The sequence below is a fragment of the Podarcis muralis genome, chromosome 17 (assembly GCF_964188315.1).
Source record: "Podarcis muralis chromosome 17, rPodMur119.hap1.1, whole genome shotgun sequence".
Taxonomy (NCBI): Eukaryota; Metazoa; Chordata; class Lepidosauria; order Squamata; family Lacertidae; genus Podarcis; species Podarcis muralis.
Genome location: NC_135671.1, coordinates 38,463,572 through 38,480,268, shown reverse-complemented (window position 1 = coordinate 38,480,268; position 16,697 = coordinate 38,463,572). Strand labels below are relative to the sequence as shown.

Here is a 16,697-nt window from a genome sequence, read left to right as displayed (position 1 = left end):
ACTGATGTTCATCTGTTTAGTCAATTCTGCTGCTGCATTTGCAACTCAGAAGCAAAATTGGCTGATGGATTGCTGGAGGCATAAACGCTGAAAATTGATTCGTGTTTTGCAGACTTCCAATTCAGACTTTGGAAGTGTTGTTTCCTTCAGAGATAATAGGGTCAGGGCCAAGGTACTGCTAAAAAGCAAGCATTAGTCGTCCTCTGCAAATGCTTGGAAATAAGTCCAGTTGAACGCAATCTGAGGTTTGGTCTATGGACACAAGGATGAGGTGAGGATGAATCAGCTGAGCCATGAAAACACAGCAGCACAGAAAGTTGTCTTACTCTGAGCCAGACTATTGGTCCACCTTGCTCAGTATCAACCAGTCCTACCTGGAGATGTCAGGGACTGAACCTGGGACCTTCTGCATGCTAAGCTAGGACCTGTCCCCAGGCAGCAGAATGGTCCATACCCACTTAAGCTTTTGAGCAGACGGGACTTTCTTCCTAGTAAATGTGTTTAGGATGTGTTAAGGGAGTGAAGGCAAAGCAAAGCTTGTGCAGTTTCACTCCCAGTATAAATGGATAGAAGTGGAGCTGTTCCACCTTTAGCTTCCAGCTTCTGCTTCCCTTGACACAGCAAGGGAACTGGACTGGTTGGCCATCAAAGGTTAATACAGACAGGCGCTAATAGCCAACTGGGTTTGATTCAGTAGTCCATGAAAAGAAAGTAGCTCACCCCTCCTGTGGGCAGCTTGACCCAAAGCTTGCTATCCTCCTTTGACGGTTGCATAAACCAGTGTTTTTGCCTAGGCCACGGTTCATCCAAGGGAGAAAGTGAGCTCTGCCTTTCCTTTTTGATCCTCTGTGCCATTCAGCATTGACATTTAAAAGCTCTGGTGTCAGAAATGGATCCCCTCCTGCTTCATCATCTGTTCAGTTCTGACTTCGTGGCAAGGGAAGAGAGAAGGCGCAGAGTATCTGCTGTGCATGCAGAAGGCCCCAGGGGAAACCCCTGCCAGAAACTCTTGAGAGCTGCTGCCAGCCAGTGTAGACAATACTGACTAGATGGACCAATGGCCTGACTCCATATAAAATGGAATTCTATGTTCCTAAGACTTGACAGTAAGTTTATGGTGAGAAAGTGGAAAAGAAACTTCACTCACGGAGCTTGCTTCAGTAAAACCATGGCACTCAAAGAACTAGCCAGGGCTCCCTGAGGATAGTGCAGACACTGATTCCTCCCTGATCCCATCTCATCCAGTTGTTTTGCAACAAGTTTTCAGACCCATATTCAAACTTCCCCTCTCCTTACCACTGTGACTTACACGGGCGACCATGTGGGTTGGTCAATGGGTGTGGTTCCAGAGGCAGAAGGGAAGATTTAGCTACCATTTCTGATCTGCAGAATTGGAGCTTAGGTTGCGAAGGCTCTTATACCTGAGGACCCCCACATTGCTTTCCCCTCCTACACCATCTTGGCATTGCAGTCTCTGCTGTGATTCCAAATACTGTCTCCCATATCTAAAGGAACTATACCTCCAGTTACCAAATGTTGGGGGGAAACAACAAAGAATTGCCCCTGACTCTCTTCTTCATTTGTGAGTTTTCCAGAGCAGTGTTCAAATTATTGGGGGGGGGGGGGGAGAAAGAAAGGGGAAACAGAGGCCAGTGCCCTACCTTTTCAGACAGCCACTTGGCTCCTGTCTGAGAAGATTAAGGAGCATGATTTGGCTAACAATGGGGGGAAATAATTCACAATTCACAATTTCAATAAAAGCCCCCTTTCTCCCCACTACAACCCATTTGAACACTCTCCAAGATGCATCCAGTTGCTAGATAGAGCACTAGACTAGACGGACTCAACATAGGCAGCTCTAACACTATTAGGACCTTTGGCATTTGTGACTCATTCACTGGCTATTTCTGTCTGGGTTGAAGATTTTCATAAAACCCGGGTCACTGAAAGGTGGAAGAAGAGAATAGTCAGAGGAGACATGGCTCAGCTGCATTGTTAAAGCTAAGTGGGTGGGGTCGTGACTTAAATCACTCTGAGCAGATGTAAGTAAGAGAGCAGGTGAGTGAATGGGTAGGTTAGTGCATGTCTGAATTAACAGCTATGTATGAATGCATGAGTGTAAGGGTGGGTGTGGATGTGTGTTATCATTATTATTTTAATTTATTACCCACCCTTCGTCCTGAGTTCCCAGAGGAGGTTAAAATTTAAAACACAACATCTAAAACAAATTGCAATCAGAAATAAAGAATGGGGAGTTAAAGGCCAGGGTGAAGAAGTGGATCTTCAGCATGCATCCCAAACCGCATCTTGGTGGTGCAGGTGCAGCTCTTTAATGAGGGAGTTCCACAATTTAGGGGCTGCTGCAGAGAATACCCCCTCCCTTAAAAGAAAAAGAAAAAAAGATCACGGGTCATTCCTCACATTACCTTTCTAATGTGGAAGCTGAGCCCACATGGGTAATGCAAGATGCTGCAGGGCAAAGTTCTCAGAATGACACCAAATTTACAGGTATGCTGAAATGGAAATAGATTCTTTCTAGGTTTTCCAGGTGGCTACTTAGATCCACCCCCCACAAAAAACCTAGAAATTTGGTGGGGTTTTTGTGCCTCTGCTTTACTGATGCCCTAATCATGTGCTTGGGGGTGCGGATGGCGCTGAACCTCTTGGGCTTGCCGATCAGAAGGTCGGCAGTTCGAATCCCCGTGACTGGGTGCGCTCCCGTTGCTCAGTCCCAGCTCCTGCCAACCTAGCAGTTCAAAAGCACACCAAAAAGTGCAAATAGATAAATAGGTACCACTCTAGCAGGAAGTTAAACGGCGTTTCCGTGCACTGCTCTGGGTTCAGTGTTCCGTTGTGCCAGAAGCAGCTTAGTCATGCTGGCCACATGACCCGAAAAAACTGCCTGTGGACAAACGCCGGCTCCCTCGGCCTGTAAAGTGAGATGAGTGCCACAACCCCAGACTCGTCTGCAGCTGGACTTAACTGTCAGGGTTCCCTTCACCTTTACCTTTAGTCATGTGCTTAATCTTCCTGTTGGTCTGCCCCTCAGCACAGTGAAGGGTGTGAAAAGAAAGAGTGCCTCAGAACACATGCAGAATATATTTCATTTAGCAGCTAGTGAGTGACCAAAGACAGCCCTCACACTTCTGGGTTTAGGGGCAGGATATCCAGTCTATCGAAGGCATTTCTCTGAGGTGTGGGGGTTTTTAAAGACCTGCCCCTGACCATGGTTAATGACCAGCATCTGCTATAGGTTCAAATCTTGGCATGCCCATGTTTGCATCTCTCTTCCCTTTGTCTGTGTGTGGGGAGGCGGTGGGGGCTTGCTCTGCTCAGGCGGTCCCCTCTTAGCCCCCTGTAAGGCTCCTTCCTCTGAGGGCAATGGTGCCTGACGAGGAGACCTTCGGAAACTGCCAGAAGATTCATGGCAGACTGGTCCAGACGCCTGCCTGCCTGCCTCTCTCCCTTTGCTGGTTTCCCCTTGAATTGTCCTTGAGGTTGCGGCAGCAGCAGCAGCAGCAGCCGGTACTGTCTCTCTGCTGCAGGGAGCTAAAGGCTTCTTTCCCCATCACACAGAGAGGAGAAGGGAAGGAGAAATCAGGCAAATGAGGAGGGCAGCAGGTGCCTGCAACTGAGGAGGAGCAGGGGAGGGAGTGGGAGCTGTCTGAGCAAGGCTGTGGGGAGGAGGAAGGGGGGAGAGAAACAGGTGAACCCAGGGAGCATTCCAAATGCAATGGTTGCTGGCAGGTTGTCTGCATGAGAGGATGCAAAGGAAGGCTCCAGGGCTCCTGCACTTTTATTTCATGGGTCCAGATTTAGGTGATGTCGCTCCCCCCACCCCACCCCAGGCAGCCAGCCACGCCTGCTGATATTTCCTCTTCCATCCATCCATCACTGATAACAGGAGTCCTGTCTCTAGGCACTTCCAGCCTGTCACTATTTTGGGGTGGGATTCAATCACACACTGGCAAATTCAGGACATCCCCACACTTACATTTCCTCCGCGCTCTCCAGCAGAAAACCCAAATTGCCATTTGTTGTGTGTCAGCTTTAAAAAGCAGATTTTCACGGGGAAAGCTCAGGGGCAAAAAAAAAGGGTGCTCAGACATGGAGCTTTAAAGCTGTGCCTGGAAAGAGCAGGGAGGGATAAAGGGGAGTATGGATAAGCCCCCAGGATGTGCATTTGCAGCTGATTGGGGAAACTTGCTGAGTAAACCCACTTCTGCAAAAAATATTAGGATTCCTGCATGAGGAAAGTGGTGGGAAAATGCACTGGGGACAACACTTGCCTTGACGCACCTGTCTTCCTGCCTCCCCACAAACCAATCAGAATGAACAGTCAGTAAATAGTCAGCACCATCTAATCTCCCTGCAGACAAATCAGGCTGAACACTCAACAAGCAGGTCTTCTAGAAGTGCCCCCCCCCCCCCCGCCTCTGGCCACTGCATTGTTTTTCTGACCAAAATCCACACACACCCAGGGTGCTGTTTCCACAAAAGGAAAAAATAGGAGGTAGGAGTGCAGCTTGGGGAGGGGGGATATTGGTCAGGAAAATGGCCTGAGGGGAAAGGGTTAAACACACACACACCACACCACTTCTTTCCTTCCTTCCCCAAACTGCTTCTCCAGCCAAAGTCACTTTCCCACCCCTTGAGGCTGGATTTCAGGGAGCCAGCAGGGGTCCAGTTCAGGGAACTGTTTGTGGGCATTGCATGTCACCTCTGATTGGTGTTTTTATAAACGAGGCTTCAGTCTCATTTATAAGAGGTGCTATACCGTCCTACATCACAGGGTGCTAGTTTAAGAATTCCTGATAATAATGTGTGTGCAGTGCTTTGGAAACTTTGCATGTTGTAAATCGAAGTACTGTGTGCGCGCACACACAAAATCCTCCAGATTAAACAGAACAACAAAGTCAAAAGAGACCCAAAGGCCAAGTGGTTAAGTGTCATCCCAGCTCAGCCACTCTGTGTTAGAGGCCTCACTGCCAGGACCAGCTCCGGACATTTTGCTGCAAACGCAACCCAAGTCAAAGTGCCTTATACCTAGGCTGGTCGATTGCTGTTGGCAGCTGAGGCACAACATCTTATGAGCGCCTCTCCCTGGGAGCAAAATAATAATAATAATAATAATAATAATAATAATAATAATAATAATAATAATAATAAATTTGAAAGTCACATGGTGCTGTCCTGCTGTGACTTTCAAAATCAGCTGTGTGAGATAGTTTCCTCACTCTGCCTAATAGTAGGGCCAGCCCTGTTCACAGCCACAAGTGGAGTATAATATGGGCTGAAGGTAGAATTGCTCTAAGCATCAAGTGTGACTGAAAAAAGTCATCCTTTTTCACCAGGGGGAAGTCCCCATCCTGTACTTGGAGTTTCTCAATGTGTGAGAGGGAGCAAACAATTTGATTGGAGGGTGGGGAGTGATGGTGACTCAGCTCTGCCTGCAGCACTACAAAATCCAAGTTGAATGTTCAGGGGGAGAGTAGCAATAGCACCAGAGACAGGAAAATGTCAGTAGATCCCTTCTTGGCCTCAAACTTCTCAGGCATCTATGCGATCTTGTCCATCAAACAGCAACTCTCTCCTTGATCTTTATAGACTCTCTTTATTACAATCACCCCCAAAATACTTTGGGCACAGTTCCCCTGCATGCTTACCCAAACAAGTCCCACTGTGTTCAGGAGAGCCTAGGCCTTAGCAAATGCATTTAGAATTGCAGCTTTATTATGTAGCACCATCAAGGTTTATGGCATTTTGTTTTCTAATCTAAGGAGAAAAGACTGGCCCTTGTTTTCTGCCTGTGGGCAGAGGGTCACTTCTGGACAACTTGTTTATTAAGTGTTCATCTTGATATGTTTGCACAAAGTTTGTGGAGAGGTTACATGACGGCCACTTCCTGACTGTCACTATATTTTGATGGGATTCAATCACAAAGCAGCTGGGAAGCCTCTCACAAGCCCACATTCTCCAAAGGTTGAAAAATGCACTGGAATGCAACAGCATCTAATATCCCTACAAACAAACAAACAAACAAACAAACAAACAAACATGCATATTAAATAGCCAATGTTGTCTAATCTCCCTGCCAACAAATCAGGATGAATTGCTCAGTAACTAGGTTGTCTGGAAGCTCCTGGTGTTGGCTGTTTATTCAGCATTCGTTCTGATTTATTTGAGTGAGGGGGGAGGTGCAGGTTTAACCCGAGCGGTGGGAGGCACCAGTCGGGAACCTCCAAGGAAGAGGGCTCAGAGTTAGAGGATTGGTGGTGGGATGACAATGAGTGGTCAGAGCAGAGCTGTAGCCCCGGGTGATGCACCAATGAGGCGTCCAGCCTGTGTGTTTTTGTGTGCTGGTGATGCCAAACTGGGTTTTTGACCCGGGTGAAATAAAGCCTTGTTTCACCCCTGGGTCAGAGGGAGAAGGAGCAGATTGGGAGGCAGTGTCAGTGGAATCTGAATCCCTGGCTTTGGGAAGGTAGTCACACCTAGTCAGAGGGACTCAGGGTTGCTGTGATCTGCTGGCCGGTCTCTTTCATGGCCAGCTGTGGAGGGGATCTGACAACAGACCCTGAGTTGTGGTTCCTGCTGGCTGCCTGGGTCTCTGACATTTTTAATATTTCACAAAGCCCTCCCACCCTGAGTCCAAGGCAAAGGAAGAGAGAATGACTGCAGTGCTACCCTGGGGCTCTTTCATCTCACAGGAGTGGGATCCGGGCCTGGGGCGAAGGCCTCCTCCATCGCCACAGGTGTTAACTCTTTGAAATGTCTATAACACAGGTGTACAGCAGTTCAGAACAAATTTTGCTGCATGACAACAGTGCTTTTGGCATTGTTGTCTGTTTCTTGAGAATACTTGGGATGCCCAGGCTTTCCAGCATTTTGCAGTTGAAAATAGTAAGACTCTTGTGTGATAAATTCTTATTAGCATGAGAAAGGATCACTGTCTTGACTGCACATAGCCAAAGTCTCTATGAAATTAAACTGGCCATCCTGGCTGCCTGCACACCAGCCATTTAAAACACATTTCCCCTCCCCCAAGAATCCTGGGAGCTGTAATTTGTTAAGTGCTGCGAATTGTAGCTCGCTGGGGGGTAAACTACAGTTTCCATAATTCTTTGAAGTGTGCAATGTGCTTTAAATGTATGGTGTGTATACAGCCCATAACCATTTACTTGAAACAAAAGAAAATACCGTATTTTTTCTTGTAGGAGACAATGCTTTTTGCTAAAAAGGTTTAGACAAAATTTGGGGGTTGTCTGATACACGGATGGTGAATGCACAGGGGTTAAAAAAACAAAACACTACTTATGGTATCTTCCTCAGCTGCCATGAAGAAGCTGCCAGAAGCTGCCACTGACCTTCCCAGGTGCTTGGCTTGGCTGATCTGCCCCCAAAAAGCACAACACCTTTGGGCGATCTCAGGTGTTGGGGGGCAGGCTGTGCTGCTCCCCACAAGCGAGCACCCCCACCACCCCAGGAACCAGCAGGAGTTGTTACACCGGTGCTGGTGCTTTGAATATTTAATAAAATATCAAAGTTGTTCTGCTTGATGTTTAAAATATTGATTTCTTAATTTAGGGTTCAAAAAAATAGGGGGCATCTTATGTATGGAAGAATGTGGTAATACTTTAGAATGTTTTCACAATGTTTGATATCGCAGATCAGGCTGTGAGAGATCAGCTGTGAGTTCAAACACATTCAGAACATTCTGTCCTTTGTATACAGAAGAGTATAGAGCAAGGGTTGCCACACACTGGCAACACACTGGCATTTAGTGGCCAATATCAGTGTTCGAAATCAACCAGTAGCCAGGCGCTTTTTGCACCTGGCTGTCAACCACTTCCAGCCAAGTGAAGATGCCTAGGCAACAGGCTGGCACCATCTAGAGGTGCATGTATGGGGACCATTGGATCTTGACTGTTTTCACACACTAACACCACATCCTATAGAATTCTATTGGTTATATTTTATCTACACAATCAGAATGAATTTCAGGAACCAAAAGGCTTTTTCTGTGCAGCCTGAGCAGGAGCAGTCACCATTAAGAAAAAGAAGGAGGAATAGGCCAATATATACAGTATGTGGACTGTCCCTGGATCGAGGGACTTTTCTGTTTTGAGAAGAACTTCTTCTCAACGTTCTTAGCCTAGCTCACCCCTCACCAATTCAGGAAATCCACTCTTTGTTTTTTAATCTTTGCTTTTTAAATGTATTTTTTCCTATTACATTTGAACTTTACACACCACTTGGAGCATTTTTATGGAAAAGCAGGCAACAGCCCTCCATAAATCACCTAGTTTTGGAATTACAACTTGTACAGCTTGATGTCATCTGCTCTCTCTTCTTCCCCCCTCCACCTCCGCAGGCCTCTCGGACAACACAGCTGACCTGGAAAAGAGAAGGCAGATCTACGGACAGAACTTCATCCCCCCAAAGAAGCCTAAGACCTTCCTGCAGTTAGTATGGGAGGCCCTCCAAGATGTGACATTGATCATTCTTGAAATTGCTGCCATAATCTCCCTGGGGTTGTCTTTTTATGCTCCACCAGGCGAAGAAAGTGAAGGTGAGATGTGCTCCTTATAGAGTCATTAGATCTGTTGGAGAGCAGAACTCCCTTCTCAAGGAGGTAATGGCCTGCTAGTCTTGGAATTAAAGGAAAAAGGCGGGCTCTGAGCCAGCCTATCTAGGATATTGCCTTTCCCATAAGACCCTGCAGCAGGGCTGGCAGCCTGTGGCCCTGCAGAAGATGTTGAGCTGCATCATCCTTCACCATTGGCTGTGAGGGCCTGGGCTGATGGGAGTTGGAAGTCCAACAACACCTGAAGGGCCATAGGTTCCCCCATTAGCTAGCTAGCTGGTCACCTTATGTCCCACCTGAAGATAAGATCCCAGGACAGCTAGCATTCATTAAACAACAATATAAGGTCTTAAGCAGGCGTTTGAAGCAAAGTGCTGAAGTGCTTCCTTAATATTACAAAGCAAGGTGTCCCACAGCCTAGGTGCTAACAGACTTGAATGCCCTTCTATCTTGTAGAAGCAAGGTGAGCTTCATATGTTGGGGATCCCAGGCCTGATCCCAGGCCCACACAGACTGCCTTTGGCTTCACGATGCTGAGGTCAAAACTAAGATCTGTCTTTCAACAGAAGATCAATGTGCCTTCTTGAAACATCCATCGAATCAACAACTATTTCTGCTTTCCAGTCTTCTGAAATTTATCGAGTTCTCCATCACTTTCCACCGACTGCTCCATTTACCTACTCTGCTGATTCATTTGTTTTCCTGTTCCTATGAAGTACTTTTAATGTACAAAGAGTATTATGTGATTCTCTACTTCTTTCAGCTGCATAACAACCCTCTGAGGTAGAGGACTGCTATTCCCATAGTCCTCCTGCACACGTCCATGTCTGAACTGGGCTTTACACTCCAAGCGTACCCATGCAATGACCCATTTAGGGTAGCCTTTGGCAATCATCCAGATCCATGTAGTTGTGGTTGGTAGTTAACAACAAGCAAATTCACCAAGATAAATTTATATTTATGGAACATACTTGAAGGTTGTGAGATGTTCGGGACATATGTACACCAGAAAATTAACTTGCCTCATTCACAGAATGGGAACTGACAATCTGGAAGAAGGACTAGGACTAGGTGATTTAGGTAATTTCAGACTCTGGACTTCATGATCTTAATGTCTAGCCCCCACCCCTGCTTTAGATGGCAAAGTGATCTGCTGAGCAGGGCCCCAGACCTCTGCCTTTAATAAAAATTCTGTACCACTTGATTGTAAGAAAAAACCTCGAAGACTTAAGACAGGTATGGGGAAATGGTGGCCTTCTAGAGGCTGTTGTACCCCAACTCCCACCATCCCCACTCCGTGGCTAAGAATGATGGGAGTTGTCATCCAGTGTCTTCTGGAGGTACCTTGGTTCGTCATCCCTGACTGAAGGATGATGTGGTCATAATGATAGGAGCCTCCTCCCTCTCCAACACCTTCTTTTTCTCCCCCATTTTCCTAGCCTGCGGGAACGTGGCAGCCAGCGCAGAGGATGAGGGTGAGTCAGAAGCTGGTTGGATTGAGGGTGCTGCCATCCTGCTCTCGGTGATCTGTGTAGTGTTGGTCACAGCCTTCAATGACTGGAGTAAGGAGAAGCAGTTCCGAGGTCTGCAGAGCCGCATAGAGCAGGAGCAGAAGTTTTCCGTCATCCGCAATGGGCAACAGGTCCAGATCCCTGTGGCTGAGCTGGTTGCCGGGGACATTGCTCAAATCAAATATGGTAAGGGACAAGGAAGGGGCTGGGTGGGCTGGGCTGGATTTATTACTGGGGGCCTGATGAAGGTGTGACTGTCACAGGGAGAGCCTGGGTGGGGATATCAAGATAAACTTTTGGGATTTGATCTGTGACAGTCCTGAGATCTAACATCTGCTGAGGAATCCTTGAGATCCTTGCTGCATGAAGGGTGCCTGTGGCATCAGATGGGGCTGGTTCACAGCTGTGGAGCAGTTACCAAGAGACTACCTCTATGCGAGCTTCCCTTGCAGATGTGATGCATGGGTGCACTGTCAAGAGATTTGCAGTGGCGCATGGGCATCCTCATAATTCCAGGTTCAGAAAGCTTTGCAGTGGTAGAACAAACATTGAGAACATCCTTCTAGCAGACCACATTTTCCAAACATAGTATATGGATTGGGTAATTAAATGGGCACCCCTGCTAGCGCTAAGAAACTGAGATGGGATAGGGAACAGAAGGTGGTATTTGGAGACGAACAGCGCTATCCTGTGCATGTCTCCTGAGATGCACCGAGTCCTGTGGGAATTACTCCTCTTAGGTAAGTGTTTATAGGATTGCAGCCTAAGCAGAGTTGTTCTTTGAGACCATGACTCTGACCTGCTTCGTTCTCCAGGTGACTTGCTTCCTGCAGATGGGGTGCTTATCCAGGGGAACGATCTCAAGATTGATGAGAGCTCCTTGACGGGGGAGTCGGATCACGTGCGCAAATCAGTGGAAAAGGATCCCATGCTGCTGTCAGGTGAGCGAACAAGAAAGAAAGGGATGCAGTTCAGGAAAGCCAGAAGGATCATGTGCTGATTTGGTTGCTGTGCACTGACAGTAGCCAGAGGCGGAACTAGCTGCCCCTGTGCACCCAGTGTCCCATGGGGCGGGGCCAGCGTCCCGGGGGCGAGACGCCCATGGGGCAGAGTGAGCCACCCATGGCAGGCTGTTTCCTGGGCGGGGGGGGGGAGCCACGCTGCTTTGCCAGTAGCCTTCCTCCTTTCCCCATTCCTTTTGACAGCTCAGGGGAGGCTTCCCTCCCCCAGGAAGCAGCCCGCCGGGAGTGGGGGGCAATGGCACGCCACCCACCCGTGACTCCCAAGCCTCCCCCAAGCTGTCAAAATGAAGGAGGAAGGGGGAAAGGCCGCTGGCAAGGTGGCACAGCTCCACCCCTTCCCCCGACAGCTCAGGGTAGGCTTGGGAGTCATAGGCGGGCGGCACGCCGAATGTCACCCCCCTCAGTGATGACACCTGGGCCGCACCGCCCCCACCACACACCCCTTCCTCCGCCCCTGACAGTAGCCTCCAAATTCTCTGGTTTCAGGAAACCCTTTCCACTGTGGTGCATCTGCAAGGGACGAGTGTGGCTGCCATAGAGCCCCCTTTGGTTTAAGGAGCTGGGGGCCTACTTGCCTCACATGAACTGAGTCTTAAAGCACCACCCTGTAGCTTCACCTGTAGCTGCTATCACCACTGCTGACCTTCTCCTTGCAAAGCCCCAGATAAACTTCCCTCAGAGCTCCCTGGATCACAACTTGAAAACCTCTGCTGTAGGAGAGCTTGCGAGTGCTGCTATGGCACCCAGGGTGACTTTGGCATATGCCGAATGATGTAGGAATGGGTGTCTGGAGCAGAAGTGTGCCCCCATTGCCTCGGCGACTGGGCCAGTTCTCCTATTGCCTTCCATCAGTTCTAGCTCCTGTTGCAAAACCATACTCCCTTCACAATAAGTGTGACAGTCACCCTTGCAACAATATTTTAAAACAAAGTGCAACTGCAAAATGCAACTCATTATTATTATTTATTAGATTTATTACTCGGCCTTCACCATAAGGGTGTGTTACAGCAATTGAAAAACACAATCTTAAAATAAGTTAAAACAATTTATTATTGAAATAATAGGGTGTGGTCTTCAGCATATGACAAAAGCTATACAGTGGTACCTCGGGTTACATACGCTTCAGGTTACATACACTTCAGGTTACAGACTCCGCTAACCCAGAAATAGTACCTTGGGTTAAGAAATTTGCTTCAGGATAAGAACAGAAATCGTGCTCCGGCGGCACAGCAGCAGCGGGAAGCCCCATTAGTTAAAGTGGTGCTTCAGGTTAAGAACAGTTTCAGGTTAAGAACGGACCTCTGGAACGAATTAAGTACTTAACCCGAGGTACCACTGTACAATGAAGGGGCCAGATGCATGGACCTCTGTGAGAAGGGATGTTTTCTTACGCTTTTATATTTGTTGGAAGCCACCCAGAGTAGCTGGAGCAAGCCAGTCAGATGGCAGGCTAACAATAATAAAATTATTATTGTTGCTATTCAGTAGCTTAGAAGGCTCTCTCTGCTGATCTTAACACCATTTAGCTTGCAGTAGCACATCTGAAGCATGTTGGGAGCTGTTGCAGGAACTACTGCAGGAGCCTGGAGGGTTTGGAGGAGATTCTGAAGAGGCTGGGAGAGAACTAGAGAAGATTCTAAGGAAAGTTGAAATTTGGAGAGAGCACAGACAGTCTAAAGCCTAGCACAGTGAAAGGGAGGGAGAAGAACATATCCAGAGACGGCCATGGAGGAGAAAGAAGCCACTGCCATCCCCACCCAAAAGTCCCAAAAACACAGAGCTTTGGGAAGGAGGAAGGAGGGCTCCAGCATCCTGTCAGATGCCTGGCACCCCCTTCCCAAAGCCCAGGAAGCTTCTGCCCAGTTTAGGGAGGGAGGCGCAATGCTCCGACAGGGTCCAAGAGCCCTCCCACCATCTTCCCAAAGCCTACCCATCTCTGGCTCCTCCCAACATCTTGACGTCACATGTGCAACATTGGGACATCACAACATCACAACATCACACACATGACATAGGGGCCCCCAATCACCCTTGCAAGCTGGCGCCTCTGACACGCACCAATGCCCATTATTTTTACTATTCTACTAAATTGCATTTTTGCCACCTCCTTTCAGGAAATATGGGGCTGGAGGCACCTCACATTGCTTGAGGACCCTGACAATCTTCCTCCTCATCCATCCACTACAGTTGGCAGCCAAGTCCCATAATTCCTGTACAACAAGGGGCTGAAGCTGGGAGAAGTGGGGCTACCCAAGTGATCATTTACTCAACTGTGGGGTGGTATTCAACTAAGTTTTACTCAGAACAGACCCACTGAAATGAATGACTCTTGCTAATTTAGGTTCATTCATTTCAATTGGTCTACTCTGAGCAACACTTAGTAGGCAACCACCCCATGGTTTTCAAACTTTCCACCTTCAGGAAACCTTTTGTGCCTCATTTTGTCTGTCAAAACACTCATGAACATTTACAAAGGACCCTGGAGGGTGGTCTAGGGGGCATATGCAGAGTGTTGGCCAGGACTTTCAGGCTCACCAATGTCCCACATAAACATAATGTACCTAAAAATCACCCTGTACTTTCCCGTGGCTGCAGATCCTGAAGGAAAATTGTTAGTGGCTGGCAAATTACCTTTCAGGGGAGTTGTTTGCCTTTATTGGTCTTCTCATCAAGAAATTCCTGTTAAGCTTCCACGGAACCACAGTGTTCCCCAGGGCACAGTTGAATAGCCACTGGCCTATGGGATCTTGTAGTGACTCCACGGGATCTGAGGCTTCTGCTCCTGGCTTGGTTTCCAACTTTCTTCTGATACCCTACGGACTCTCCCTTTGTTTTCCCAGGCACCCACGTCATGGAAGGCTCTGGGCGAATGGTTGTTACAGCCGTTGGGGTCAACTCACAGACTGGGATTATCTTCACTTTGCTGGGTGCTGGTGGAGAAGAGGAGGAAAAGAAAGACAAAAAAGGTAAGGTATTCCCTCTGGCCTAGGTAAGCCATTCCCCAGTGCATATCTGTAGCCTTTGTGACACATTTCAAGTCTTCATGTTCAGGTCAGCCATTTGTTTACCAATGCAAAAGTGACATGATCAGTCTCTCTCGGGTCTGTCTTTCAACAATGTTTTCAAAATTGGCCAGCTTTTGTCCACAATGTCTCTCATCTGTGTAGTATTAAGTCAATGCACACAATCATGGTTACAACATAATAGGACCTCACTACTTAGATATTGCCTTCAAGGTCATCAAATTCATTCAAGTGCCCTCAAGTTTAGCATCATCCTGCTGTCCTTGGTTATACAAGCAGAGCTGTGCCTTCAGGCATTCTTTCCCTAAAGAATTCTGGGCACTGTCGTTTACCATTCACAAACAATTTCCAGCCCTTAACAAACTACAATGCCCAGAATTATTTGAGGGAAATAATGTGACTCAAAAGTGCTGCAAAAGTAGAATGTGGACAGAGTCAATATCTCACACAGTACTATATTGCTGCCCAGATCTTTCCCTGAATCGGCTGTTTAACTTACACTATTAAACATGTTTGCCTCATACTATAACTCAGCAACATTGGTCAGTAGCACTGGATACCAAATAAGTATTTTGTGGGCTGTAGATGTTGGCCTGTTGTTCCTGGATAGCAGTTTAGGGGGTTTCTTACAGTGGTGGAGAGCAGACTCAAACTTGAGGGCTGAGACAGAACTGCACCTCTCTTGGGCTCATTAAGTCTCCTGGGCCCACCAGCTTTTCTGGCTCTGTCCCTCACTTTACCACCTTCCCTATCTGGACTGGATCTTGCCTCTTTCAGTCCCTACTACCTTTTCCTGTGACTTCTCCATCTGTGAAGCCAGACACAGCTGTTACAGACCTTGCTCATCATTCCTGCTTTTGTCTAACATGCTTCACTTCTTGACAGTCTAAGCCTCTCTTCAGCTTACCTAGTTCCCACATATTAGGCAAAATGGCATACAAAAATGTATTTATTTGAAGAAATCCACACTAAAATACTGGTGAACTTTCACAAGAACTTGTGTGTTTTTTAAAAAAATAAAATAAAAAATTGAAGCAGAAATGCTTGACCAGCCAGCTCTGCTGCCAGCCCTCCTCTCAATTTCCCCATCATCCCTTTGCCCTATTGATCCAGATCCAGGTGCAGGTGCAGGTCACCTCTTTTCCCTGACGTAAAACAGTCCCATCCAGCTGTCCTTTGGCACAAGTGTCCTTTCAATGTTCTTGTAGCGACATAGGAGCTGCTTATTCATAGGCAGCTCCTCATGCAACTGGGAGCATTTCAATAGCCCAGCCACATGCACAGAGGTAAACTACGAGGGTCCTTCACACAGAAAAGGTGCTGCTCCTGGAGCAGGGAGAGGGTTTGCTGATTCCATGGGAAAGGCCCATGTGATTGGGCCATTTAAATGTCCTCTCAGTTGCACATGGATAAGTGACTCCCACACAGCCAGGAGAACATCTAAAGGGCATCACAGTGTAATTGCATTTGACTCGGCACTCTTGCTCAACATTGTTGACTCATCTGCCGAATTATGGCTCATCATTTTTGGAGTCTGATTCAGAAAAGAGACTGGTCATGACTCAAAGCCTTCGGCGTTTGTCTCTTTATTGTTGGGCCTTCAGTACAAGAAGGGTTCAACTCATTAACTACCTCAGACCCACATAAGGTGTAGAAACACTGAAGTAACTCCACTCAATCACTCCCAGCACAACAAGGTTCCAGTTTTCAAGGAAAATAGCTCTATAGGATGAAATCTTTTCACTCCTGCCAGTCTTCTCCTTCTGTTGTTTCCAACAGGCAGCCTAATTCTATACTTCCTCAAGACAAACATATCTTAATCCAGGAATGTCCAACCAGTCGATCACGGGCCATTCCTTGTCGATCCTTGTTGCCCCCCCCCCAAAAAAAGCTAAACAACTCTGCTGGTCTATCGTTCCCAAAAACCGTGGAAGGGTTGGGAGCTGGGGACACTGTTATGCAGTGGTTCTGCTCCTTCTTCCTGGGCCATGTCCAGAAAGTAGTGTTGGGGTGAGTGTTTGGACCCCTGGGTGCTTACTTGCGTGGCGAGTTCCCGCCCCCCACCAGGATAAATAAAGACACGAGACACCATAGTTTAAGGTTAAATGGGCGAATTAGGCCACAACTTTATTGAATTCAGAAATGAGAGGCATTGGCTTAGGCATTGGTTCTAACGACTATCTGGCTCCAGCCCACTTGCTGGAGACACGGGGAAGGGTTAACACTATATCGGGGGAGTCTCCCGCCGAGGCACGTCGACTAGGAGCTCCCCCGGGTCACCGCTCTGGGGCGTGCCTTTGGCCCTCACCTCCATAGGCTTCGGACAGGGCCACGCCCCCCGGAGTCCTTTAACGGACTACCCTTCTCTCACTGGGGGGAGGTGATGGCGTTCCTCCCACACACACACACATCCTCTTAACCCCTTCTTACCAATGCCTACCGCCAATGCCAAAAAGTTGTGACGAGTTGCTACGAGGTAGGCGAAAAACCAAATGGCTGAAATTGCCAATTGGGAAAAATTCCTACCATGCCCCTTGCGGCGACAGACCGAAGT

The 16,697-nt window shown here is 47.7% G+C and overlaps 1 protein-coding gene across 8 annotated transcripts in view; it reads left to right on the top strand.

Moving 5' to 3' along the window:
* ATP2B3 (ATPase plasma membrane Ca2+ transporting 3) overlaps positions 1–16,697 on the top strand; it is a 118,482-nt gene that overhangs the window by 49,679 nt on the left and 52,106 nt on the right. For all 8 annotated transcript variants that reach the window (XM_028711455.2, XM_028711449.2, XM_028711448.2 and 5 more), the window contains 4 exons: positions 8,375–8,572; positions 10,027–10,284; positions 10,914–11,039; positions 13,961–14,086. In XM_028711455.2, the coding sequence (XP_028567288.2) occupies positions 8,375–8,572; positions 10,027–10,284; positions 10,914–11,039; positions 13,961–14,086 (708 nt within the window). The remainder of the gene's footprint in view (positions 1–8,374; positions 8,573–10,026; positions 10,285–10,913; positions 11,040–13,960; positions 14,087–16,697) is intronic.